The 15,585-nt window shown below is 41.3% G+C and overlaps 1 protein-coding gene across 2 annotated transcripts in view; it reads right to left on the reverse strand.

The window, feature by feature from the left end:
* The window catches only part of FLT1 (fms related receptor tyrosine kinase 1), a 174,692-nt gene that overhangs the window by 81,433 nt on the left and 77,674 nt on the right, over positions 1-15,585 (reverse strand). For both annotated transcript variants that reach the window (XM_082700952.1, XM_082700953.1), the window contains exons 11-12: positions 10,523-10,637; positions 986-1,094 (exon numbers count right to left, since the gene is read on the reverse strand). In XM_082700952.1, coding sequence (XP_082557078.1) covers positions 986-1,094; positions 10,523-10,637 — 224 coding nt within the window. The remainder of the gene's footprint in view (positions 1-985; positions 1,095-10,522; positions 10,638-15,585) is intronic.

Consider the following 15,585-nt stretch of genomic DNA (forward strand, 5'->3'; position numbering starts at 1 on the left):
CTGCCGTGTCCCTTTGCACATCTCCAAACCCCTTTTCCTCATTTGCAAAGTGAGGGGGCTGTCGTGTTGAATAGCCTCTCCAGTCTCTTCCAGCTCGGACATTCCGTGAGAATCTACTTCAGGAGATCTCCCACGACGCAGCTTCTCTGAGCATTGGCTAACTTGCCGGAAGGCTCCCTGCGATCCGACAACCCCTATGTCTCATACAATCAGACCTACCTATTTCTTTCTGGAGAATTCTAGGCAACTGCTGCAGCCTGCCCCATGCAGTGCGAAGTTTCCAGAAAGCTGGCAAACTGCCCGGGTTTCCTCAGAAAATTGGGGGAGTGCGGAGCCAGGCAATTGTTTTTATACTTTGAGCTACTTACTTCCTTCCTGTACCCGCAGAGGGACCTAGGGAGTGCCATTTGTGTACCTTGGAAGTTTTAAGATTTGCAGAGACCATCATATTTCAGGCTAAAAAAAAAAAAATGGGTAAATGATACCCAAAAACCCAGCACATTAATTACTGTCAACAAACTCCGCTTCAGATTTCTATAGGAGAGCCTCATTCCTCAAAAGTAGAAATGACTTAAGTTGTGAGACAATTAGCTTCTCGGCTTCAAGACCAAAAACATATCACCACAGGTTTGGTGTCCTTAATTGTTACCGAACAACTGCTACGTCCCAGACCCCGTGCCAGGTACTGAAAGGAGCTCAAAAATGAACATGATAAGAGCCTAAATTCACGATCCAGCCTGGGAGGGGGACGTACACACCTAGCTCTCAACAGGACCTCAGAGAAAGAACTCGTTCGGAGATCCGGTAATACTGTAGAATACTATTCTGGAGAGCAAGGATGAAGGTGCTCAAAGTTTAACAATTTTGTGGGATTTAAAAAAAAAAAAAAAATTCCCTCCGGCCCTAAGCGCACTAAGGACAAACAGAACTGAAAGGACGGCGAGGTCACCAGGCTCTCTTGGGGAGTACAGGGTATGCGGCTTACCTGTGACATAAAAGCTTATGTTTCTTTCCACAGCCCCTACTTTATTGGAAGCCATGCAACTGTAGATTCCAGAAATTCTAGAGTCCGCCACAACCAAGGTGCTAGCCGTCTGTAAAAGAAAAGGAAACTTTAGCTGGAGCGAAGAGCTTCTGGAACACCCCGAAGAGTCTTCTAAAGGTCGGAGTGATTCAGCTGTTCCATTCATTTAACAAGGGGAGTGCTGCACGCATGGCGGTTACCAGAAGGCGCTCCCTTTGCCGAGCCCCAGCAAGAATGGAAAAATAACAGGAAAGCAGGTCCTCAGGAGACCGGGGGCTATGACATCCGACGCGTATGAGGGTTTCAGGCTTATTTATCTCGTGCTGCTGGCGTAACAATTACAGACCTGAAGCTGAGATGCGGGACTGCACGTCCTGCTCTGTGAGGTGGTCGGTTCCACGTCAATGAGAGGAACAGGTGAGGCTGAGGCCTTCCCTTTTGTTTGGATGACCTGAGATCAGGGATGCCACTGGGTAACAGGTTTCTTTGCTGTTTGCTTCTGTAATGGGTGTGTTATGCGAGTAAGGACAGAAGAGAAAGGTTGGCCGGACCCTTTCTTTTATGTACTCAAAGAATAGGGCACGGCAGTTCCTAAGGTGCTGAAGCTCTGGAAAGCTCTCTAAGGCTGTCCTGTGTGTTTGTGAATGACTTCATCTCTCAGTCTGCCAATTCCCAATGTAGAAAACGGAGACACAGGATTTTCGTGCTGCTATTTGACACATGAGCCCTTGAAGAAACACTAGTGGTCACATTTGTGAGCTGGAAAACACTTTCTAAACTGGGATATCTCATACAAATCTGTATGGTGTGAAGACTCGCTCTGCTGTCTTCTTGTAAAGATAAAAATCAGTAAAATGAAACAGGTTGCTGCGAGTTTTAAAACTTAGTCCAGCCTTGCAAAAGTGCAATGCATCCTTTCTATGAAACGAATGAAAAGGGGAGTTCTGTTTCTCTTATTTTGTAAAGTGTACCCCATTACTTATAAACTATTGCCGCTCATCTCCTAGAACACAAGTAACTGGTCATTGGCTTTGAACTTAGAGAGGCTTGCTGATGCTTCTAGACCAACAGGCTTCCTAACTGAAGCCGAATTCGATCAAGTGCCTTACAGGCTAACAAAATATATAGGTGGAAATGTGACAGTCGGGTTCCCAAGGGGATGAACCTGGATTCTACAAAGGGTCCCAGCATTTTTCTGAGTTGTAAAGTAATGGGCTAATTAAGCTCTTTACTTATGTTCTCCTATCCCAGCCAGTAAATGATTTATCTTTAATCTGCAGATCAAGAACACTGAAAATTATAATCCTCACTTTTTCAGCCAACAAGCTTATTTCTCCAAATTCTCTGTAATTTTCACTACGGTATCATGCACATTACATGATTATTTCCTCTTGTGTTTCTTGGATCTGTTTAATTGCATCTTCTCATTTGTCCTGAGTTATTGAAATTACCGGAAATGAAATGTCTGCAGTATGTGACAAGTTTCATTCAACTTAGCAGACATTTATTGAGCATATATCAAGGCACTGAGCAGAGGCTGTAGGGGAAACAGAGATGATGAGTGTGACACAATCCCTATTCTTAACCTTGAATAGTCCTTGGAGGACTATTTTAAGCTGACAGAGAAGACTTTCCCGCTTAAAGATCAAATACGTATTATTCTCTCTTTTGCAGAGAAAAACACACGTGGAGGCAAATGACCAATAGAGGAGATCATAGAAGACCTCGGGGCTCTCTTTCCCTATGTTAATTAATCATTTTTATGAGAAGTGGGAAATACAAGGAAATGCTAGCCAGAATATTTCTTTCAATTATTGCACCTACCGCTTAAGAGCCGTGGTAGTAGTTAGAAGAGAAGCTTGTAGGGAACCATGTGAAAGGAGGTGTTAGCTCGTCACCACAGGGACAATTCAGACCATCAAGTCAGACTCTGACTTCTTTATTTGGTCTCTGCAAGTTTGAGTTCACATGCTTGGAAGTGGTATGCAACAAGCTCAGACCCAAGGCACACCCATGAAGGCCCCCAGCTCAAGCACTGCTTTTCTTATGACATCAGCTCGCCCATGTTTATCCTCAGGGGTCTCAACAGAGTTTTATCTACATTCTTCGTATTGTTGCTCAGTAAATAAGGAGAAACACATTTCTGTTTCTCCGGAGGATTTTGACAGGAGGGACAGCTACTGCCCGAATCTGAAAGTTGCATCTGCATTTCTTTCTTTTTTGTTTTTAAAAAGATTTTATTTATTTATTTGACAGAGGGAGAGAGTGAGAGAGCACACACAGGGAGAGTGGAAGAGAGAGAAGCAGGCTCCTAGGGAGCCTGATGCGGGACTCGATCCCAGGACCCTGAGATCATGACCTGTGCTGAAGGCAGCCGCTAAACCCTCTGAGCCACCCAAGAGTCTGGCATCTGCATTTCTGTTAAAACTGCTTTGATTTCACTAGACTCAAAGCAAGTAAGCACCAGCACTGGGCTCCATGGAAAGGGAAAGTCAATTCAGAAATGAACAACTGCCACAACTAAGACTTCTGCAGGAGACCTGGGATGATTCCAACAGCTGGGAGAGTTCAGAACTTTTGTATAATCGGAGAATGAAATTGACATACCTAGACCTGAAAGGGGTCCAGGTCACAGGTGAGCCACGGAGAGACGAATACATTTAAATCTCTCTTATTTTGCTTGAATGGCCCCTTCCCAAACCAAGAGCTTACCCAGAGGCAAGCCTTCTCCAAAACTCACCTCTCCCAAGCTTCTACTAAAATTGTACGAGAAAATGACAGTGATCAGAGTTTACATTATTTCTTTGTTTCTGGGTGCCTTTAGGTAGCCCTTGCTATGCTATGCACCAGACAGCATGTGAGGCGTTATCTAACCTGTTGCTGGGCAGGTTAATTATGTGACTGTAGGTAAAAGCGTCATTATAGTATAAGCTGGGACTTTACTTCCTTCCTATAGCCCTGTGAGGTACGTATATTACCCTTGATCTCTACATGAGACTGCTTCTTGCTTTAAAACTCTTCAGATTGGATAGCACACATCTATTGGTAGAGTTCCATCTACTCTTCTCATTGAATTCTTTCTTAAGAATCATCCTGAAATTGGCAGAGACGGGTCACATAAGCTAAAATGCTAGTATGTACAGAAATACTAGTTTCTTTCTAATTTACTTCACATAAGCCATAAGCTATTTTTCAACTGATACATTGTTATAAGTTTTGAGAATATGATGGACGAATGAAAAAGTCATAATTAAAGAAGGAAATTTAAAAGAGGAAATTAATATCTATGATCTTCGCTAAATATTTCTAGAGCTCTTCTTTTTCCAGAGCATATGTTTTAAACTTAGAAACTAAAACATATTTTCATGAAAAACAAAAGACATCTATTCGATAGTTGAAGTATAAACACTATAGGGTCAGAGAAAGGAGCTCAAGTGTGAGCTGTAGGTGAATGTGGTTTTTCAGGACAGGAGAAAACTTCTCGTAGGACAGCAAGGCTGAACACTGAAGTCTGCCGAGTAAAATGGACAAATCCATTCCTCAGAGCTCGTAACCAAATACTGTCGTTTCAAAGGGTGAAAAAATGCAAACAGCCTACAGATGGAACACCAAATATTAACTTCATACTTTAAAAGAGGAAGTGCCAAGAATTTGAGTCGTTACGTGTGTTTGAAATTATAATCATTTAGAAGGTGTACCAAAAGAAATTCTCCAGGATTTCTTTTGGTACAGGCTGCTTGTCTTCGTTCTAGAAGTTTTCATTTGCCCTAGTTGTTTTTTAGCTCTGAACCTACACTTCGGGGGTGCCTGGACTTGCCCTGCCAGGACCCCAGGGATTTAGATATTAGAAATAGACCCTGAAAGTCATTCTCCGGGTTCTTTGGTATGATCCAGGGATGCTGATGAAATCTGTTGTCAGGTACTGTAAGTTGGGAAGTTATTCATACCCCTTCCTTCCTTCCTTCCCTTTCCCTAAGCATTAGTAACTTCCTACCACAGTGTGGTTTCAACCTCGCGGATCAGAATGGAGGGGATGATGTGTAATTCGGCCTAATTTCCAGAACGAGTCTTAAAAGGTCTAAATATGGACCCGTGATTTTAATCTTGGGATGTTTCTAATATCGTTTCCTTTCAAGTGTGTCAGGGAGACATAAAAGTAGATCTATAAAGGTCATGGAAGAAACTAAAATTAACCTCGGGTGGCACAGTTTTGAACCAAGTGATGGGAAAATAGAACGTGAGAATTTGAAAAAATTGAGGAGTGCGGGAAATGAGACACAAGATGTAATTCTGTCATTAGATTTAAGGCCTCTGTTATGGATTGGTCTTGTATGTTAACATTCCTCAAGGGAACATCAGAATGATTTCAATGGAAACGCTGCTAAAGCATTAAAATTGTCGCAATTCTCCCGCCTCACAGAATGAATGCTGTAATATGTATTTCCTGAGTGTTTTTTCTAACCCAGGGTTCCTTCTACTTCCTACTCCATAGCTACAAACCCAATAGTCTGGCAACACCATTAAAGAATACTAAAACTCCACATTTGCTATTAGCAACTCCAATTGATGACTCATTTTTACAAATCGAGGCCAAAACTTGCCAATGAGGAAACTAAATTTTATTGTCCTCTGCTCCCTTCTATGAGTTAAACCAAAAACAACAAAACCAAAAAAAAAAAAAAAAAGGAAATTCCTAGAATCTAATGGGGGGCTCCAGTGGGATCTCTATGCCCCTGATCTGTGGGGGCGTCACTGTGCAGACTAACAATGTGACTGTAGCTAAAACAGTCATTAGGGTCTAAGCTGGGACTTTAATATACTTCCTAAAGTTAGACAGAAAAGAAAAGCAGTTTAATTGTAAAAGCATGGAGCACCTGGGTGGCTCAGTGGGTTAAGCCTCTGCCTTCTGCTCAGGTCATGATCTCAGGGTCCTGGGATCGAGCCCTGCATCAGGCTCTCTGCTCGGTGGGAAGCCTGCTTCCCACTGGCTCTCTCCGTCTGCCTCTCTGCCTACTTGTGATCTCTCACTCTTGTCAAATAAATAAATAAACTCTTTTAAAAAAATTGTAACTGTAAAGGCATGACCACTGTTAATAATTCTGCAACAGCCAAACTCCCATCTGTCATCTTCATAGATTTTTCCCTATGTACACAGATAAATTAATAGATGTCCAAATTGTAGAAGTGGTAAATGCTTCTAAATTTAGGCTTTGAAATGAATAAGGGGAATCTATTACCGCTCTAGCTTCGAAGAGGCTATGTCACATATACATGATATATACAGAGATCAACTTTGTTGAGAAACAGTATTAAAAGCTTTTCAATGCAGAGAGTTATCAAACAAAGTCCTTTTTTTTAAAAGATTTAATTAATTAATTTATTTGACAGAGAGATCATAAATAGGCAGAGAGAGAGGAGGAAGCAGGCTCCCACTGAGCAAAGAGCCTGATGCGAGGCCTTAAACCACTGAGCCACCCAGGCACCCCAAACAAATAGTCTTCATTGCATTTGATCATAATCAGTCTGGGAACTGCATTAGGGCGTAGATGACAATCATGCTTACAAGAATGGGCAAATGAGGGAGGACAAGGATTATGAGTGCCATCATTTGGAGGATGGACAGGTTCAGAGAGAGGGACTCATCTGCAGGTGGTTTCACAAGACAGAAATGGCAGAGCTGGACCCCAGGGCTCCTGGCTGCAGGCCGACATACGTGCCCGCTACGTCTAGAGGTCTCTGTTTAAAACCTTTGCATAACTACAAAATTACAAGACAATAAACTCGTTTCAAGCCGTGTGGAAAAAAAATCAAGGAAGTTCCTTATCTCACTCAGGCTGTGTGACTTCACTCCCTCTGTGCTTTCCAGGTAATTCTGTACGGAGTCAGGTTGCGACTTTCTGTTTCAGGCTAATCCGAAAACTCCCCTGCCTTTTTCATTTTCCACTTTCTTTTCTATTGTAATTTCTGGGGCTAGGAAGCCAGAATGGAATCTAAACTTACCATTGGAATTAGGTTCATAAATTCTTTTTTAATATACAGCAATTAACAGTACATCTCCCTGGGGGCACCTGGGTGGCTCAGTGGGTTAAGCCGCTGCCTTCAGCTCAGGTCATGATCTCAGGGTCCTGGGATCGAGCCCCGCATCAGACTCTCTGCTCAGCAGGGAGCCTGCTTCCTCCTCTCTCTCTCTGCCTGCCTCTCTGCCTTCTTGTGATCTCTCTCTCTGTCAAATAAGTAAATAAAATCTTTAAAAAACAAACAAACAAACAAACAAACAAACAAAAAACAGTACATCTCCCTGATGTGGTCAGGAGAAGGTAAAACAAACTGAGACATTTAGTGGCATCTTGACGTTTTCTAGTGTTCTGTGACAACTAACTTGCCTTCTACTGCGAGGCATTTCCTTTCTTGGAAAAACATGTACTGTCACTCAAATTAAACTCTCAGGTTCATAGAATTTCCTCTATCCTAAGGATTTCGTTGAACTGCTCTCGCCAGTGGTTACCCAACATGCGACGTTTCAAACGACTGTTCATTTGTATTAGAGAACAAGAGCTGTAAACCACTGTGGTAGTCAGAAAACCTTTTCATAAATCCATGACAAGCGATTGTTTATATTTTCAGGCAAATCATTACCACTTTAATCTCTGCTCCTAGTTGGTAGAGCCGTGGCTTTGAGACTAGGAAGACTTTGCTTTGAGTTTTTCATCTGCCACATTTAGGCTGTGAGGCTTTGAATTCCTCTCACCACCCCTGATTTTCTTATCTTTAAAAAGTAGATAGCCACTCTGGCTGGCCAGAATGATGTTGATATGAGCATATGTCAAAAAGTTTTACAGAACGAGGAATTCAGATATTATCTGTCATCATTGTTCAATCCGACATGGGGGTGGGGGGAATGATGCCATCCACTTTGTTGCCTCCAAATGCAAAAAATACAGCTGAATACACAGATAATATGAGTATAACCACACTCCAGTAGATAGTACCCATACTAACGAGCCGAGCCACTCAGAGTCAACATATGCACATATAAACAGACATTTTGGCAAGGGGTTGAAAGGTTTTTACTTTTTAAAGCAGCACTACCCCTCTGCCTGATAATAGGAGATTTTAAAGTGTATTTCCCCCAAATTCAACCAAAGAAAAGCCTGAGGTCCACGAAATATGTCCAGTTCACAAGGCATCAGCTATTAGCTAAGGCTCAGTGGAGGTCAGGGAAACAGAGAACGAATGGCAGGCAAGGGCACCAAAGGCCACCCATTGTAAAAAAAAAAAAAAGTGGGTTCCCAAAGTTCAGGGTCCCCCAGCTGCTGTGCAAATCCAATACCTGCACAGTTTCTACCCAGACACTCGGAGGCAAGGGGCCCAGGGCTAACATGAAGTCTGAGAGATTTGCTATGAGTAATAAAGTCCTTGTATCTGACCAGTAAGTAGCAGGTCTTCAACTACCAAGCTTACAACTGGGACAGGGCTAGCTGTTAGCCTGAAAGCAGGGTATAATCTCAGAGCTTTGCAGTTCTTGGCACCTTTTTTCTAGAAGCTAAGTTGCATCTTCCAAAATTGGTCAAAGGGTACAAAGATTCAGTGGTGCTAGATGAGTAAGGTCTAGAGATCCACTGTTCAGCACAGTACTTGTAGTGAAGAATGCTGTATTGTATACCTTTGCTATGTGTTATCATGGATTCATTCACATTCCTACATTCAGTGGGAGGACATTTTTGGAGGTGACTGTGTCGATGGTTTCATGAGTGTATATTTATCTCCAAAGTCATTATTAAACAGTACACATTAAATTTGTACAGCTCTTTGTATGTCAATCATATCTCAATAAAAATTATTTAACACTGAAAGGAGTACTAGCAAAGAGGCTTGCTTGACCCCATTAGGTCAGAGAACCTTTTTTTCCCTCTGATTAGAAGTCTCTTCTTTTTGAATTGAGGTGTAATTGACATATAACATTGTGTTAGTTTCAAATGCAGAGACAGCATAAATGATTCAGTATTTGTACATATTACAATACAGTTACCACAATAAGTCCATTTAACATCTGTCATCACACATAGTAAAGCAAATTTTTTTTCCTATGATGAGAACTATTAAGATCTATTTTCTTAGCAAACTTTCATATATGCCATTCAGTAATATTAACTATATTCATCATGTTGTACTATAATCCCCAGGACTTAGTTATTTTATAACTGAAACTTTGTACTTTCCGACCCCCTTCACTTAATTTTCACAACCCTTACACCCCCTGCCTCTGGCAACCACAAATCTGTGCTCTGTAACCTATAAGCTTGGGGGTTTGTTTCTTTTAGATACCACATATAAGTGAGATCGTATGGTATTTGTCTTTCACTTAACATAATGCCCTTAAAGTCCATCCATGTCACAAATGGCAAGATTTCATTCTTTCTTGTGACTGAGTCATATTACATTGTGTGTATCTATATACCATTCATTCATTCATCCATCATTCATTCATTCAATGGGCACTTAAGTTGCTTCCATAACTTGGCTATTATAAATAGTGCTGCTATGAACATGAAGGTGCAGATAATTTTGAGTTCGTATTTTTCTTTTCTTTGGATATATACTCAGAAGGAGAATTGCTGTGTTCTAAGGTAGTTCTACTTTTAGTTTTTTGAGGAACCTCCAAAAATCTCCATGTTTTTTATAACGGTTGTATAAATTTACAACCCACCAACAGTGCACAAAGTTTCCCTCCACACCCTCGCCCGTACTTATGACTTCTTGTCTTTTTGACAATGGCCATTCCAACAGGTGTCAGGCAAGATCTCATTGTGCTTTTGATTTGTATTCCTTAGGTCACAGAAACCTGATACACTGTATGGGTTTTGCCTATCCTGACTTAGGCTTTGCCCTTGCAAAGACAGAGGGAAAACAAGCTATTTTGTGAGATGGAAAACATTCCAGTTTAACCCTAAGTCTTATACTAGCTTTTGCTTATCGACACCCTACTTTAAGTATATCCGAGATTCTCAGTCCTGGGTTCATGCTAGAAAGTTCCCTCCCCAGGAACTTTCATGAACCCCAAGCTCTACTCCAGAGATTTAAGCGTCATAATAATTGGTGGAGTATCCTGATATTCAGCCAGGGCTGAATCCATTAGGACCTAGTACTCAAGCCTTGGGAACTGGTGGGCCATTGGAAAAGACCACAAAGACACCTCTCAGATCTCGTCTTTTCTCCCTAATTTTTGTTTGAGCATTTCAATTACTTCTGGTTCTAGTGAACCCAGAACTGGAAGCAAAGTGTGTGTTTTTAAAATAAATATCCCAGGGGTACCTGGGTGGCTCAGTCAGCGAAACATCTCTCTTAGTCGGCTAAGCTCAGGTCACGATCTTGGGGTCCTGGGATCGAGTCTGCTTCTCTCTCTCCCTTCCTCTCCCCCTATTCATGCTCTCGCTCACAAATAAATAAAATCTTGAAAAATAAAATAAATATGCCAGACTTTATTTTTGCAGACAATACCTTATTCTTTCCTTCTATTACTGCCGTCCGCTGAGTGATGCTCTCGATCCTGTTTCCTAGGTTGCTGTCAGGATCCAGGATTAGAGACTCTTCATTATTGGAGCAAAAGTCATACCTTAAAAAAAAAAATTTATCATGATGTTATTATTTATCATGATGTTATCATTATTGGAGCAAAAGTCATACCTTTTTAAAAAAATAATTTATCATGATGTTGCTTAAAAATAATTTATTATGATAAAATAATTTATCATGATGGTCCACGGTGACAGGTGAAATAAAAGTCACTGGTAAGTCCTGAGATAACAAAGATAGCAAGACATGCTTTCTTGTATTCCTTAGGTTTTTCCCTGCAGAGTCATCTCCACAACTTAGAAATAGAAAATATATTTTGCTTGCTCTGAAAGCAGCCCACACCAGTGTATCTCCATATATCCTTCCTGTTCTAAAGGTTAAATACTAAGTAAAAATTAGGAAATTTAATATCTAGATTTTAATTAGTTCCTAGTGGAGGAAACAGGCAAACACGAGGTGGGGGGATGTTATGTCAATGAATGGAAATCTCGAGGAAATAATAGCATTTCACATCTATAAAAAGTCGGCTTTTAATCAGAATATTCCATTATACAGCTAATTTTTTCCAGGGCTAATCAAGTGTATATGGAAACACAGAGCATGAAGCAGGTACTACATTCTGTCTGTTTCTTTCCAAGTTTTGGGATATCATGGGAAGCCCTTTAACTGCTCAGACCTTAAGTGTTTAACTGTAAAATGATCTTTTCTGTTTCTAAAAGTCCATTAGATCTCTCATTATATAAAACCAGCTGGTAGAATACATTTTAAAGAGAGAAGTTGGCATGTTCTCTCAAATACCCATTCTTTTCAGCAAGCTTCGGTTTTCATATGGTTTATGACTCAAATTTTGGTGGAAATAGTTATTAATCTCAACACCTACAAAGTTGCTCCCAGACCAAACTCTGAAATGTTCTGGTTTTTAGTGGAATCCTTTTTGCTCCCAAAGCTCCAGCAACTGTACTGAACTTTTTTAAAGCCCAGGCGTGCTTGTCTGACACTCAGGGCCATTCATAGTCCATTTCCTCTGTAGGATTTGTGGTGAGCAGAGAGCCTTCTGGGCTCTCATGAGTATTTGTCATGGTCAGATTACGGGGATTTTAAAACCAAGAGGGATTTCACAGCCCAATTTCCAGAGAGAGCAAGCAGTGGATCCTAGGCAGCCAATGGCTATCATGATTTGCATAAGATGATAGCAAGAGAATAAAGTAAGTCGAGGAAGCAAATCTCAGATGTCATGTCACCCTTACATACGTCAGCACATATCTCTAAAAGAATGCACATTTTCCAAGATGACAACAATGCCATTATGACACCTCATTGTACCCGCTCCATATATCAGATTTCCCCAAATGTTGGCAAAATGTCTCCCTTTTACAGTTAGATTATAAAATTTAAACTAAGAAAAAATAATAAGGACTGGCTATTCCTTAAGGAATTTATGCAATTTCTATAGATATTCTTTCCAGTCTTCAGGTAAAATAAGTGAACGTCTAAACTGTTATTGATTAGTAGAGGAAAATGAACCCAAGAGAAATTATATTCTGTCTCCTTCACTTGAAACATTGTAATGTTATTGCAATCCTAAGTCATTCTGCTGTTTTTCGTTGTCTGTTCTCTGGACTGTTCCATCTATGCCTTGAACCTCCGTTTGACCTCCCATCCTTCACACACGCTCAGGACACGTATGAATATATCAGCTCACATATGCCTTACATGTAGATGGGGTTTATTACACATGTGCACACCTGTATGGGACACATGTGTGTGTACTTGGCCTTGTGCTGTCAAACAGCCGAGGTTCTCTCGTATCTGGAAAAGATGCTTTTAATTGTGTTCTTTCCCCCCCCACAGAAGTGAAAAAGATAAACAGATGCCTCAGAGATCTTAATTGCATATGCTTGGTCTGCAGGAAAGGCAAAGAAATATGTTGGAGTACAATGAGTGTAGGCATTTTCTGAGGGAAGTGCAGTCCGCTGCCCAAGTTCATGAGGGGCTGTCTGCCTCTGATCCCCACCCCCCACCCCGAGGGGCGGCCGCTGGTGGCAAAAGCCCTAGTATGGAAGCTATACGGTAGCCTCAAGGCAAGGTCCTCCCAGTGCAAAGGACAGTCTGTGGCCATTTTCTAATTTGGGGACTGTTTTTTGTTTTTTGTGTTTTTTTTTTTTCTTTTCCCTCTTTGTAATTGGAACCATAAAAATAGAATGTCATTTAGGAGCCTGACTATATAACAGCACTTGAAAAGAGATTTAGGGGGAGGGGAATTTGCCTAAGCCTTAAGAATACATCAAGCTCTTAAGGAAGTAGATTGTGCCATGTTTGAAGATGCAAAGATAATCACTGTGCTGGGAACCGTCTTGAGGGGGGAGGAAGCCGAACAACAAGAGGAAAGCAGCGTTCACTCCTGATTTCGCACAGGAAGCCCACAGCACCTCCTGCCAAAGGGAGATAAGAAAGCTCCCAGGCACTATTCTGGACAAGGCCACCGTTATCAGCTTTAGCTCCACTCGGTCCTCTCCATGCTCCAAGCCTCTGTCCCTTGCCTAATGAGCTTTCGGACTCCTACCTCCATTTGCATACAGCGCGACAAATACAATAGCAAGGCGGTATTTATAACCATTGAGACGCAAAAAATTTCCGGGGTTAGGGTGTACTCCATGTCATCTTGTCAATTGCCCTGGAGTTGAAACAAATTAGTTTTGGACTAGAATTGATAATAAACACGTTAAAACAAAACAGCCAATTGTATATCCAACACGGAGACCCTACATGTGATGTGTCAGTTAAACCCCAGGTAGGAGCTGTCTGTGGGACTCTGGTCTAAGCAGCCAGGCTGCTGCTTTCCACACGTAATGGGAAAAGGCCACCCTCCATAGACGGACAACGCTTTGGGTTGATTTTTCCTGTAGTCGTGATGGATTTGCCCTATTCCCTTCACAATCATAAATATTTGTCTCCTCTGTGAGGAAAGACAGATAATGGCAGCCTGGGGCCACAGACAGAGGCAGAGCCAACACTGAGGTCAAAGCTACCATCTTGACTGGGGTCCTCACAGACAAGCTAACCAGCCATGGACTAGAATAATTGTAATCTATACCATGCAATATTATACTCTCCTATAATGGTATTTCCTACATGCTAAGCACCAGAATAAGTGATTTAAATTCTCTATCTCACTAATCCACATAACCATCTAAAAAGTAGGTACTATCACCCCTCCTCCCTTTAAGGAACAGGGAAATTAAAGATTAGAGAGGTTGAGTAAATTACCTAAGGTTAAACAGCTAGTAAATGGCAGAGGCAGAATTTGTCACCAGTTCTGGCTCATTCCAGAATCTGTGCATTAACCCTTACCCTACATGCAACATAATATCCATGTACTATCATCACATACGAGAGATTATTACTATTCAGTGCTTCTTTGCATATAGGAGAAACAGGTTTCTCAAACAGTCACTACACCAATTCTATTATTGCACTGGGGAGTTAATGCCTTTGTTTTGTTTTGTTTTGTTTTTAGCCCTTTCTGTAATAAAACTTCCTTCCAAAATATGGCAAGCAACTCTCCTCACACACCAAAATGTATTAAGCACTCAAAGTGCATGCTGCACAATTACCATTTAAATTAGAGCTCCCTTTTGCATCCTAATCTCTGAACCTGGTTCCCACTCACCTTCATAAATCCTTTGGCTCCCTTTTACAGGAAATGAGGAGCACAGTGCACCCAAAGGTAATCTTTTGTGTTCCCTGTGCTTTTACTTAGTTCTGGCTTTGAACAATTCTGATTTTCAGACTATGTTCAGTCCTCCTGCCTTCCTCTCCCCTCCCCCTACCTCAAATGCAGAGCTCACACTTTCTTTTCTTTAGAGGGTGGGTGGTTGCTTCTGGTGGAATCAGAAGGAAGCTTCCAGCTGGGTGAGCTTCAGCCGTTGATGGTTAGTCTGTGTATTCTTTGAAGCTGCATTCTAGAAAGGTTCAACACTTCACTGAGCCTTTCTGGAAACTGACCATCTGTTTAGTGCCTGTTAGGATACCCACATTTCCTCGAGATATCCAGTAAGACTTCTCATTTTTTTAAATGATTTCTAGAAAATACTAGATGGTCTACTCCATAGGCTGAATCTCAGGATAAAGAGTTTTTTTTTTTTTTTTTTTCTGGCTCGCCTTTCATCCTGTAATAAATAAATTATATTAAACTCATCTTTCTTTCAATATTTCTGTTCTGCTAAAGCCTGACTCTTGGTTGGCTTAAAGGAAACTGGCTGTTTCTGAGCTACTAGTAATGTGCCAGGCCTGGGCTGGAGTGGGGAGGGGAGGGGCCATACACATTTAATTCTCACAGTCCAACTAATTCTCACTGTCCCCTTTCAGTGAAGCAGGCATTATAATGCCCATTTCAAAAATTATTTTACAGTAAAGGAAACCAAGACTCAGAAAAAAACAAATACCTTGCTCAAACTCACAGAGAAAGCAGGAGACCTGGGATCAGAACCCAGATACACTCCATTCTTTCTACCACACCAGAACTCAACCCATCACACAGGATGAATTCTGTTCCCAAGGAACTGTCCCAAACCTTTATCGTCATGCTTCACAGAGTGAGTCTGGTTCAGAGTCACAGGTTAGAGGAAATCTCTGGGAGTCTTCTGAATCAAACTGGTACAAAGTCAGACACCAAGAGAAAGTGAAAAATTAGCTTTCAAGAGGAGAAGCGGCGCCTAGTCCTTTGGTGGAGGGGAAAAAGGAGGGGCATATTTTATAATACATTTTTGACATAAATTCTGGTTTGTTTGGATCATCAGGATGTCTTGATGCTAAAACTATAGGAACTCTTAGAATTTTATCATTTTAAAAAATCTTGCAATGAAATAACAAATCCAACTTCTATCACAATCTTTGTCTTTCCCTGTAACTTCCTTGCATCTGCACGAGCCCTGGATGTGTTCTGGGATGAAGCTCGCCTGTTTTATTATGAACCCCAATACACTGAT

Source organism: Mustela nivalis (assembly GCF_964662115.1).
Source record: "Mustela nivalis genome assembly, chromosome: 15".
Lineage (NCBI taxonomy): Eukaryota > Metazoa > Chordata > Mammalia > Carnivora > Mustelidae > Mustela > Mustela nivalis.